The sequence below is a fragment of the Siniperca chuatsi genome, linkage group LG24 (genome assembly GCF_020085105.1).
Source record: "Siniperca chuatsi isolate FFG_IHB_CAS linkage group LG24, ASM2008510v1, whole genome shotgun sequence".
Lineage (NCBI taxonomy): Eukaryota > Metazoa > Chordata > Actinopteri > Centrarchiformes > Sinipercidae > Siniperca > Siniperca chuatsi.
The window spans coordinates 9,596,326-9,609,935 of NC_058065.1; the positions used below are offsets into that span (position 1 = coordinate 9,596,326).

Here is a 13,610-nt window from a genome sequence, read left to right on the forward strand (position 1 = left end):
ACACATGTGACAGAACAGCCAGTCAGCAGTTTTTTTTATTGTTTTACGAGACGCAACCGTCATCCATGTTTACTATGACTGAGCGCCAAGACCTTGTTGACAGTCAGTCATTAATCCCACATGTTCTAGGAAAACCCAATAAAACTAATTCAGTACTGCTAGGATGCTCTGATGACATTACAGACATGCACTAAAACAGCTGATAAATGTGTGTCTAAGGTGCATGCGGTACTACAATAAAGGCTCAAATCCGGCACAACCCTCCAATAAAGTTGGCTGAAAAGACACGCCTGAGTGAGAATTACTGTGGTAGACATTTCTGCGCTAATATGATCAACTACTTATTGTATGATGTAAACTGTGCAACCAACAGCTGAAGGAGACAGAGACAGAAGAGTGGTTGTGTTACTACGTAACCATTCAGAATATTCCCCCATCTCTCTCTCCCCTTATTTCTTTTCAACTCTGTATTGCCGACTATCTGATAAAGCATAACATGCCCAATAAAAAATGTTGTTTAAAGTGGTGGTAAAGGACACATGGCTGTAGTTGAACTTCACAGCTGTTGAAACCTTCACACTTATCATCTGGACATTTTCTGAACCCTAGGTCATCTTGCTATTCATTTCAACTAATTTTATCCTCCTTTAACTGAAACGGCCAAATTGCAGGATCAATATCATGACATTTTTAAATTGAACTGTATTGGATATATTAAAGCTAGACTAAAGTCTGATCCTTTGATTATTGTAACCCACTGCACTCTGGGAACACCAGAAAAAAAAACACAGATAAAACACTGCAACCTCCTATGTGCACCGCATTGCACTTAAGGAAAAAATACTACTTAAAAAAAATACTGAAAAGACAGTTTGAGTTTTTTTCCCCCTGTCAGGATAAGAACAATGAACTTGAAGAAGAGGAGTGTGTGTCAGGGTCGTTCACACCGACAACTCAGATGATGACAAAAAAACAAAGAGTGTGACAGAGACAGGGATATCATGGGAAAGAATAAGTTAAAATGATAGGAAACAGATTGCAAAACCACGAGAATACCCATGAAAGAGGATGTTTTGTCACGGAGGGGCAAGACTATCATCTGTCACGATGGATCATCATTTAGGAAACACCAAAGGAAGTTGCAAAGAAGACAGCAGCTGACCTTTATAAAACCCATGAAATTTTGGTGGTGTGTCAAAATGAATATTTATTCACAAATACTGCATGCACAAATACTTTTTGATCAATTACTACACATTAACAGATTTGTCTTTTTGTGTGAGATTTAAACAAAGGACCACAGTATATTTTACTAGAAGCAAAATGTAATTCTGCAGGTTAACAGCATGTGTACATCCATCAAACTTTAGAAATTTAAGATGACGTGAAAATGGATGGATGGCCTCAAAAGTACTTGATTGTTTATAATTACAATCTACAAAAAAACAAATGTACAAAAATATCTCACCTCATGTCTTAGCATCAAAATTGTGTACCCCCAAACAAACAAGTCTTGGAAATATGAGTTGATGTAGCAACATTAAGGAGGAAAACAAGATCAAGAGCAAAAACGCAGCACCTGTCTCTGTGACTTAGCCTTTCTAGAATAGCTCTTACTAAAAATACACATATCATCCCTAAATACAGACCAAAGCCCACGAGAAACAAACCAGAATAGACCTGAACCATCACTGACAGGCACAAAGATTTAAAAATCATCACACTCCACAGTCCTCACATGCACACAGACACCCAGGAGTCTGTGTAATCAATGATGTACAAATACTCAGCAGTCTCTCTCACACACACACACACACACACACACACACACACACACACACACACACACACACACACACACACCTCTCTTCCTTTCTCTGTCACACGCACACAGGCTGCCAGATAATTGTGGTACCTTTTATTGAACCACCTTGAGTAAATAAGGATGTAGTACTATACTATATTACTCTTTTCCCACATATACTTTGGTCTCCTATGAAGGGCCACAGGAGACATCATAGGCAGGAATAAAGTCAGTATGTTTTCTTGTGCAGCTTTACATCCACACTTTACATCATATCTAACTCCTGGTTACATTTAAAATGGGTGGATAAAGATTTACTTGATAACTAAGAATACATTATGGACCTGACCAGCAAAAGTTAAGGCAAGCCCAAAGATTATGCGGAAAGGTCTTGAAGACTTTGCAAGCGCATGAATTCAAAGGTCAATGAATAATGCCAAATCTGAACTACACAAATGAACTACAACCTGATGGCAGTTGCAGTTATTGAATGCAAAAAGATGATGTTAGCAAACAGCAGGAACCCATTCATTTGCACAGAAATCTCTGGTCTCATGACTCAGCTCTTCAGACAGACTGCTGAAAAAAAAAAAAAACTCAAAATGTTTCGATGAACAGAGGCTAGTACAATAAAAAAAATGCATGTGATCATCATGTGGAAAACAACAACAGCTAAGAGAAAAAGCAGCATTTACAGATCACTCACAATGATGTGCTAAAGTAGTTTAGATGCTTCACTGCACCCCTAAATACTGCACATACAGTATGAACAGCGAATACACAGTATTTAGTTCAAATTAAATGTTTAACAAGACATAGCCATAGGCATTAAAGCTGTACGCTACAGTTCGTCTACTTCTGTTTAAAACTGACTTCAGCGGAATATTTGAATAGGTCACATGAAAATATTATGTTATGGGTATATTCTAAATTTCAAGCCCAAACAATGCCATAAATCATTTTGACTTTAGATTTCCATCTTCCTTCCCTTGAAAAAACAGCCAGGATTTCCATCCCAACATTGACTCAACATGAGCATTTACATGCACTGACGCACACACGTCCCTGCAAAACTCACTGTGCAGCTGTTGACAGCACCGGGTGTATCTGTAGTAGCTCTCCATCTCCTCCAGTGAGATGCAGACAAACCTCTCTCCTCCACATTCCTGTTTTCCTGTGCAGTCCTTCATCCCGTCCCTCTGTCTGTTCTCCTCTTCCTCCCTTATCATCTCCACAGGTAGAGAGAAGTCCTCATCCTGCCTCATCCTGCTCTCCTCATTCGTATTTCCAAACCCTCCCTGTCTGTCTCTCTCTTGCACACACACACCTGTCACAGTTTCTTCAGTTATTACACCACTCCTCTTTCCTCTGCCCCACCTTCCTGCTGTGGAAATCTGACTGAGCAAGAGAGAATATACACTTAAATACCCTATAATAATCACTTGTCTTGCCGTTTTGCCGCAGACGCCGCCATACATCCACACAAATATTGAGTACTGAGCCTTCAAAATTACTTTTTCTTAAATAGAAACAGGTGTCAACTTGGATGAGAAAAGATTTACAATCCTATTTAAAATACAGCTAAGATTTTAAAACATGTTGAACATAAAAGTTAAATAAATTAAAGTTCATAGTCCAGCCAGGATCTGATTGTCAGTGTGACTCCTCCAGCACAGATCCAAGTTGCTGACAACTACACAAACACACATGGTTGCTGCAACATCCAGTATCATGCAGAGCAGTAATCCAGACCTATGCTGGTTTGCATTTCATCAGATGGTTTGTCAGCAGATAGTGTTGCTTTAGCTACAACTATAAAATCTGAGGCTAAGCCAAAGTTCTTATCTTTAATTCTCAGTATCATTGGTGGCAGTGCACATGAATCAGCAACATTTTGCAAGTCAGATGTCTAAAGAGCCTGAAGGGATTACACTGTTTGGATAGAGAAGCTCAAACACCAAATCAACCTCCCATCTAATGTCTACAAACTAAGATTAATCCTTTGACCTGTCTGGTTTCTGGCCTTGTGAGAAAGTTGTTCATGTGGACTAATATTGATTAGGCTGTGCATGTGACTAACATGTGGATTTTTAACAATCAATGCAGTTTCTTCTTTAACCACCTAAACTTGGCCTACCCTAAAATGACCCCTTTACAAAGTGCGACCAGTTAAAATGTGCCTGCTTCTGGTCTATACTACTCAACAGGTTCCCAGAAGTAGAATAATAGAATTTCATACGTTAAAACGACACTCACCTTGTCTGTTAGTCTGCGTGCATTTATGATTCTGTTTCCTTTCTGCTGGTTGACGGCCACAGCAAAGGCTTGCAGACATGATAAATACAAACACCTGTCCACCAGTCTGCTTATCTTTCTAATCAGTTTCTTTGACTTTCTATTGGTCTTCCTGTTTATCTGTCTTATCTGTCCTTTAAGTGTCCAACTAGTGAACAGACATTTCTGCTGCTGGTGTATTAAGACATAAGGTAAGTTATCAGTTAGCCACTCACAAGGGCCAGGTAATCAGTTACCAAGGTCAAACACTAAAAAGGGCTGCGTTCAAGGAATTACACTGCATAAAGTGACAGCTAGTGCCCCTGCTGGTCTGGTGAGTCTACACTTAAAGGGATACTACAACATTTTGGAAATACATTACATTTGTTTACAGTCTTACTGGATGTTAGATGACTATATTGACAATTTCTTTCCTGTGAGAGATCGGCCCATTAGACTTAGCTTATCACCAAGACTGGAAAGGGAAAAACGGTTAGTCTGGCTCCCTTAAATGTTGTATTAATGTGTAGAAATAGAAAATGACACATTGTGGTTTAATGACAGTTTAGGTTTTGGCATTGGAGCTTTTTACTGGACAACAATAGCTGGAAAATCCTAGTATACTGATCCAAAATAAAGCTGATATATTTTCTCTACTAGTCAAGAATAATATTTGCAGTACACATTGCATTAAATCAAGATGGATCCACTAGGAAACTGAATGCCTGATTTTTTGCATAAAATAATAGGATTTTTCCAATTGATAATGATTTAAATAAGGTATTTTCAGTCAGACAATTAATGACTAAATTCAAGAATATGTGGCTTCTGCATAAAGAAAACCTGTTTTCTGAATTTGTAGAGAGAGAAGTACATACAAAGAGCATGGCATCTCATGTTCATTCCCCTCACTAGTCCCTGTGGTCAAATTTCAAGCCACCTAAACTATCACAGACATACAGTACTCCAGGAAACTAAATAATGAGATTCTTTTTATTATGTTTGAATAATGAGGGGTTAACACGGCAGGGGGAATCTCCCCGTGGTGATAGGAAATCCTGTCCCATCATCCTGTCACATTGATTTAAATAACAGACACTACAGACCAGAACACTCTCTGAACATGGACGTCCAGTTACAGAATTACACAAAGTATACACCTAAACCTTTACAATCAACACACACACACACAAACTAACACTAACCTGTTTTCCAGGTTGGTCCGCGGCTCCTGCTGTGTGTGTGTCGGGTCAACAGACTGATAGATACGGACAGATTGTGAAGAAGTCGACTCAGCACCTCTTGGCACTCTTGAATTAACTCCAATTGAGACATTGTCATGTCAGAGTAGGCTTCATGCTACGTCTGTGAGCTTATTCAAGCTGCCTGCCTCTCCTCCTCCTCCTCCTCGATTAGGCTGCTGTGTTTGTTCTGGTGAATGTGTGATTGTTGATCTCACTTCATGTCTGCTCTGTGTTTATCACAGGAAGAGAGGGGTGGAGGGTGGGCTATGACATAACCCCCCCCCTGCAGCTAATTATACTAACTTGGCAAATCTGTGTGTGTGCTGTCCTATGAGACAGTTGGTGATTGATTTTCCCGTCCTTTTGGGTTTTACTTTCAACTGAAAGGCGCATAAACACGTACCATCAGGTGTCTGAAGTCCAACAAGAAAGGGGAATGAGAACTTAGTTTATCAGTAATGTGTGTTTTTCTGTGTGTATACACAAGATAAATTCCAAACTTTCAAAAACAACAGCTACCAACTCACTCTGTCCACATGAGGAAACTAGTGACCGGTTTCTCATGAACACATGATCGTACAGTAGAAGTTGCACAAGGCTATGTTTTTTTCACCATGAATGATAGAGATATTACTGCAGCTGCAACTTGATCTGCAGGATACTGAAAATAGTCAAATTTACACCATACACCTCTTTTATTTTACTAATTGCAATTGGCAATTATGTGTTACACACATAATTGTCACACTTTCCCAAGCACAAACAACACTACAGGCTAAATTAGCTTGTTTCTATTGATTCAAATGGTACTTTTAGGTTCAATATGACTAAAGAAAATATTTAAAAGTAAGGTGGTTGTAGCATTATATGTGCGGAGAGACATGTTTGAAAAGCCTGTTTTCTCACCTAATATAACATATGCTTTTTTATATATATAAAAATAAATAACGGCAACAAAAACGTCACGTCACGTCAAGAATTAGCAGGACTGGCAACAAAATGATTTGCAAATGAGATAAAACAGCTTCCCTCTATGATCACAACAAGACATCTGCCATTTTTGACCAAATTTAACAGTGATTATCAAAATAACAAATAACTCAAGGAATAACTACAGTTATCCTAGCCTGATAATTAGACTCAAGTGCCTCTTTGTTTCACTTCATTATTCATTCTATCGAATATGAATCACTGAAAACAATCAAACATGTGGGCAGCCTGAAACCAGGCAACAATGATCCTGGAAACCAATTAACTAATAATAGTGGATATTTATAACAAAATCGCTGCTTGTCTCCTCCTGCATGGCATCACATTAGTCTCATGAATGATGATATTGTACTTGCCAGTATGATATGCACAGTAGATGACTGAATTAGACCAAGAGCATTTCTAAGATTTCATCCACCCATTTACATCAGTGAGGGTGATGGTGTAACACAATACAATTCAACGGCACAACATGGACCTTCAAAATGATCATAAAGTTGAATCAACGGCTCTCTAAAACAGCTTCAACAAAAAACTGACTGATTATAACCTTCATGAAGGTAGGGTTCATTGCAGAGCTGTTGTATTAGACTGCATTAGTTTTAGTTAGATAAATGGACTGCTTTTATACAGCACTTTTATCCAAAGCACTTCACAATTTGCCTCTCATTCACACACACTCACACACCAATGGCGGCAGAGCGACCATGCAAGTGTCTTGCTCAAAGAGGAGCCGGGGATCGAGGCCGCCAAACCTGTGATTAATGGACGACCCGCTCTCCCTCCTGAGCCACAGCCGCCTGTAGCGTTAGGTGGACTTAATAAACTGGTAACTGAGTGTACATGTGACAGTAATATTGTACGTATATTCTTAAATTTTCTATTCAAAAAGGATTGTTCTGACTGTTTAGGACATTTAGTTATTAAGCCAAGTGATGTGCAGTGGAATTTCAGGATCTTTCTGAGGTAAGCTCATGTATTACTTCAGGGAGAATTATAATGAAACCAGCAAAACAAGAAGTGTTTAGTTTTCACAAGAAGCACAAGAAGTTCAGTTTTCCTGTCGTCAAGGTAACAAAAACTACTCAAGTTAGAGAATGTCAATGTAAGACAGTAATAAATAGATGCTTAGTGATTGGTATAAAGTTCATGAGGACATGTGACAAACCTACCATTATCTCAGGTCTGAAACAAATTAATTAATACATTAAAAGTAAACTATGTCAGCTGAAAGCCTGATATCTACAAATTGTCAACTTTTCAGTAGCCAAGAAAAACCGCCTTGTCTTTTTGATAGGTTTTATATTATCCAGCAATAATTCAAGTCATTTTATTAACTTAGCAAAATAACCAAAACTGGATTTTGAAAGGTTTTTATGACACTTGTTGCTTTTAATTTCTTCTTTTACTCAAAAACACTTGACATGATGCCAAGGATTGTCAGAAGCTACAAGGTGTCAACCAAATACTGAAGGTAACTCAATATTCCTGTTTGTGATTTTGAGTTGTTTTAAATGATTTGTCTATATACCAGAAGCTGAAGACTTCTAAGAAGTATGCAGCAGCCAGACAGACAATAGGAGCATCTGACTGTGGCATCAGTGGGTTTAGACTTTTTTGGGGCATTACTGGTGATAGGGAGAAAACTAAAATTACACTGGTGCCATCCGTAAAGGTCTCCACCTCTCTTAGATCACATTATCTTTATTTCATTTAATTTATCATCACACAATCACACAAACATTCCCAATTTAAACTTCAAAGGTAGCAAGCAAAGGTGGTCATGCACTTTTCATTAAGTGGCATTCTGCACTATTAGATTTATTAATCAATCAAATTTTAGAAGAGTCACAATCCGAAAGATCAAAACCTATGCCCTCCTACACTGGAATGGCTTCAAACCTCACACAGACAAAAAACTGAATTATCCCAGCTTAATCTTGGTAAAGCCCATTCTCCTTCACAGTATATGATTCAAACCATTGCATATGTTTTAAAAGCTCCTTTTCCTTATCTACTATCCTCGCCTGACAAAGTCACACTCCATCTGCAAATAAATAACAACGTTTATATGCAGGAAGTAGATGAGTTATTTGAAATGGTCATTAACTAACTAATTAACTAAACTAATTATAATAAATGTGTATAGTCAACACACATTAGAGTTGGAATATCGTCCTAGTCTTTAGTTTAACAACACATTTAATCACTTTAAACAATAAATGCACAGGAATTAGCTCAGAAGACTCGCTGTAAAAAGTAGTAGTTTAGTTTAACAATTAAACAAAATATTTCCAGCAATCTAGTTTTTTCCAGCTTTCCAGCTATTTTTCTATTCAAAAGCACCCACCCACAGCAAAGAGCTGTGTTCCTGATTGATGGTGCTTCTGGCCACAGTTGACTGTGATCTCATAGTTTGAACCTAAAAGACAAACCAAATAATAACAAAGTCATAGTTTTCTGCCACAGACTATCATGTGAGCATATTTTGTCCTTAGGATCTTGTAATTTTGCTTCTCATCTACAGATGTCCTGCCAACACTGTATGTGGGGATATGATAATGGTACATGTAAATTGTATAGTCACTCTTACGTGTAGTCTCACTGGGTAAAATTACTCCTTGTTTTGCTGGAACCTCCTAAAAAGACACCTGGGGTCAAATCCCATTTTCAAAACCAAATGCAAGCTGTGATTTGCAGCATGAGATCATTTTCTCTTGCATTAATTTTGACACATTTAACTAATCAAATGAAACACTATATTGCGACCAATGCATGAACATGAACACAAACCTAACATGGCAGCGGCGGATGGCCGCCCACCATTGAGTCTGGTTCTGTCCAAGGTTTCTGCCTGTTAAAAGGAAGTTTTTCCTTGCCACTGTCGCCAAATGCTTGCTCATGGTGGGATTTGTTGGGTCTCTGTAATTAATATTATAAAGAGTGCAGTCAAGACCTGCTCTATAGGAAAAGTGCAATGAGATAACTTCTGTTATGAATTGACGCTATATAAATAAAATTGAATTGAGCCCTTGTAGGACTCGCTAATGTATCTGCAATTTGCGAATGACAATCATCTGTGAAACGGGACGCTGATGCAATTTGCAACCTGTGTGTAAGCAGTGCTGGCAAATCGATTTGTGAAGGTGTAAATAAAAGCCTGCTAATCTTTACCTCAAAACATTCCTGATAAAAGATGCATGTAAATGACAGCTGTGCAAAGCAGACCAAGAGTGTATGCATTCCTTACACATTGTATGAGTACAGAATTCCCATATAAAGCTAAGAGGACACTGAACAGATGCACAAGACAACCTTCTGGCCACGCTGAGTAACAAACCGACAGGGATCCCTACCACTGCTTGTTGACAGCACCTCCAGCGATGGCTCCAGGTCTTCTGGTACAGACAGCCGCACACCCATCCTCGCCCCTGGACACCAAAACTCAGCAGACTTTCCTCTTCACATGAACTTAAAAGCTCCTAAAAGGGTACAGAAGCCAAACATTACTAAAACAACAACTTTTAGAGTTAAAAAAATAAAATAAAAAATGTTGAACCTTGACCATACTTGAGCAGTAGACTCAGTTGAAAGAACACAGCAGGAATAATAAGAACAGAAAGAGACTGATACTCTGTCCATTTAATTTGGTCAGCAGAGAGGGAGGGGAGGAAGGAAGAGACACACACACACACACACACACACACACACACACACACACAGGACAGCACTGAAGGCACTTTTGCAATTGCGTAACACATAACAACGTCCATGCCATACCAAACACACACGTCTGTCCTCAGTGGTGTTAACAACATTACTGATGCTAATTTTATCTTTTCATTCAATTGAGCTCTGCAGCAATTTATCTTAGCATTTGTACATGTACGGTCAACTTAGGTCAACCTGTGAATTCATCTCCTGCAATTTTAGCATTCAATATACAAAATATGTTGCTGGTAATACACTTTTAAAAATCGATAGCATGTTTCTACCAAGCAAAATAATGCATGTCTCCCCAGTAGATCAATGTCTCCTGCAACATCTTCTGCATTATCCAAGTTAAAGGCCTATTTTAAACATTTTCTTAACCAAATGTTACAGTTATATTCACATATAAGAATTTTGTGTATTTTTTTAACTGATCATAATTCTAGTGTGAGTGGCTAGTTTCAGTCAATCCATTCAGCCATGATAGAGTCAAAATCGGATCCACATGGTGTCAAAGTTCAGTATTATAAGCTGTTTTCCGGCACGTGAGGAGCATGTGCATCCATATCCAGGTCTTATAAAACTCTCACACAGATAGTACACACACACCTGATGACTTCTGGTAGTACAATCAAAGCAAATGTATCTAATTCCCCATCCAATTACCAGTTCCCTGACAGTGACTCCTTTCATTGCTTTGACAATAGAGCAGCATGCACTTAGTCATATGAACAGAGATCCTGTGATATGCCAGGCTAAATAAAGACCCAAGACTAGTTCCACATGCAATACAATGTGACACTTCTAACAGCCAAGTTCACAGAAGTGGTCTAGGGGATGTCCAGAGCACAAGGAAATTAAAGAGTCGACAAATTTTAAGTGCGTATGTCTTTTCCAAGGAAAGTACACAAACTCACTTTCAGTTTCAACTTCAGGTTTCCACCACTACAAATATGTGTTTCCATTTCAAATAAAGGAGACCAGGCAGGCTTGGATTGCCTCTGCTTAACAAACTGTACATCTGCATGCAAAGGATTAAAAGAGAAAAGGAGAGCACATAATGGAAGTAACAACAGAGCACAAAACACATGAATTCAGTTCCATCAAACTTTTTTAAATCAAGGGATGACTTGGTGTAACTGACACATGCAACTGTGTGAACTGAATGCATGACCCATGGGTGTACTGTATGCCAGGTGCTGGACATTGAGAATGATTCATGCATAACTATTTAGTTTTATCAATTAACTTGAATTTTGATAGTGACACCAATTCACCCCAGTGAAGAGCCCAGTGTTCACACTGTAGCATAGAAACAGTGACAGATAGGCTTACTGATCACTGTATTAACAACCTGCATGTTCTGGGTTTCATTGGAAGTCAATTAATGTTTAAAAATGGAGGCTCATTTAATGAATGTTATGAACACCAGACACACACCAGTACTTGACAACGATGAGTTACAATGTTCTCTTCTTCTTCATCTGAATATTTTTTACCTGGTCAAATACCAAATATGCATACCACATGCGAATAAATAGGAGCAATTCCTCAATCAATTTTCGACTTTTCCTCTACACTGCAATTCTCCAGGGAGTTGCGTAGAAACTCACATTTGTTTAATATTTCATTAAAATTAGTGAACCACTTATATGCCGAATTGTCAGCCTGAATGTATTAATCAACATGTCCAAAGTGGTGTGAACAGCTTTTCTTTGTTGATGTGCAAACATTTAACTTACCCGATTGTTAATGGAGTTTGGTGTGCTAACGACTTCATAAGGAACCTTCAGTAATAGCTCTGTGGATTAATTAGTATGCCTGCCGACAGAGCTGCGCTGCCTCCGTGCGTCCTATTAGGAAATTACATTGATGCAACAAATTTGACTTTTACTGCACCGTAAATTGGAGGATGTTGTGCTTTATTGTTTAAATGTGTTATTGTGACTGTTGTGTGTACCAGATTAATAGCTAGTGTAAACGGTATATCCTTACCTGCACGTTATTCCCAAACCAAGCCAAACAGCTCCGTCTACCCAATTAGTTTGACCCAGTTCAGTACTGCTGCCGCCTCCTCCTCCTTTCCTTCCTCGTCTTGTAGGAGGACATTTTGGTTAGTCTGTTTGCCCAGGATCTTTCCAAGAGCTTTTTACTAAGCTATCTGAATAACTTGAACTTGAAAGAGTTTGAGATTAAGAGTAGAGTGTGACTGTTCAAGCTGTACATACACTGGCATAGGTGGAAAAACCCACCTACATTTCAAACACTCCTGATTAGATTGAAATCAGATGAAGAAGAGTGAAAGGAAGGAGGGAGACAGCAAGGATGAAATAATGAAGGGTTAGGAGGAAAAGAGCAAGGAAACAAGTAGGACATGGAGGAGAGTGGATGGTGGATGAGGAGGGAGGAGGGAGGACAGAGGAAGAAAGTAGGGAGGAAGGAGGGATTGACAATGACAGTCATAGGTCAGATTTTATATCATTGCTATACTGAGTCAATACATTGTCCACTGTCAATGTCATTTTCAACCATAGATGTTTTCAGAGTGTTTAGAGATGCAGTCCAAAGTAAGAGAGGGGGGCACAAATGATCTTAGTGCACCATTCAGTGGGACGAGCGGTTCACCTGGAAGTGTATTTATACAATTCCACATTTACCTTTAGGACAATAGTTTTAGTGGACTTTCTATAAAGCTTGGACAAGGTATCTGCAGCTTACACTAGTTTGACAGGTCACACACCTCCGTCCCAAACTTAGTGTTTTATCATTTCTGTTTATATTCATGACTAATTGATTGACCTGTCATTTGTGGTTAAAGCATGCTGTATGTTTATTCTGATCCCTTTTACCTGCTATACGGTGACAGCTTGGACACAGAGAGGCACCTGCAGTTTTGTTGTCTTTGAGCAGCTGCACCTGTTTCCTCACTAGTGTGGGGCGGATTGTAAGAATGTGTCAATAGGGTAATGTGACCAAAAACACACTCTTGACAAATTAAATAAATACATGAAATCCCTCCTCTGTACCAACAAATGGAGGAGCTTTATTAACTCACCTGGGACACCAGCAACATGGACACAATGACATCTGGTGGTAGAACAAAATATTTGCAGAAAATGACTTCTGACTGCACAGCAAACCTACTCTTATGTCAGAGGAGTAGAACTATTTATTGCAGGTTACACGGACGAATGCTGCTGAATGAACCCCCCAAACTTTAAACATTGTGCACAGTACTTGTTTGAGACGTTTGGGTGGTGGGTGTCTGATGAAAAACACCACCCTAAACTCCTGTTTGAATTTGATCAGTTTTTGCTAAAAGCCAATCAGCTAATATAGCCATTGATTTATTAAGCCTCTGATCAGCTGTAGAGGCATGACTTAAATGGCTGATTGTGGATCAGGTGATGCATGCAAGCCTAAAAGTTCTGCCTGATGTACAGAGTATTTAAAGTATGATGATACATTTGAACTGTAGTTAGAACAAGAATTGGCCATTACTATATTGTAAAATTGGATATAGATTTATTTCTGTCATTGTAGGTAACATCAGGTCCTTGGTTATTTATGATTAACTATTAAAAAGT

The 13,610-nt window shown here is 38.7% G+C and overlaps 1 protein-coding gene across 10 annotated transcripts in view; it reads right to left on the reverse strand.

Annotated features, from left to right (window-relative positions):
* The window catches only part of mcf2la (mcf.2 cell line derived transforming sequence-like a), a 54,369-nt gene extending 42,005 nt beyond the window's left edge, over positions 1-12,364 (reverse strand). Inside the window, exons 1-4 of one of the 10 annotated variants that reach the window (XM_044187881.1) lie at positions 12,019-12,364; positions 11,766-11,876; positions 10,941-11,044; positions 9,669-9,794 (exon numbers count right to left, since the gene is read on the reverse strand). In XM_044187881.1, the coding sequence (XP_044043816.1) occupies positions 9,669-9,735 (67 nt within the window). In that variant the 5' untranslated portion in view covers positions 9,736-9,794; positions 10,941-11,044; positions 11,766-11,876; positions 12,019-12,364. Of the gene's footprint in view, positions 1-2,882; positions 3,125-4,060; positions 4,319-5,283; positions 5,514-9,668; positions 9,795-9,882; positions 9,983-10,940; positions 11,045-11,765; positions 11,877-12,018 lie in introns of those variants that run through there. The other 9 variants (XM_044187884.1, XM_044187883.1, XM_044187885.1 and 6 more) reach the window with 9 other exon arrangements.
* Positions 12,365-13,610: the final 1,246 nt, after the last annotated feature.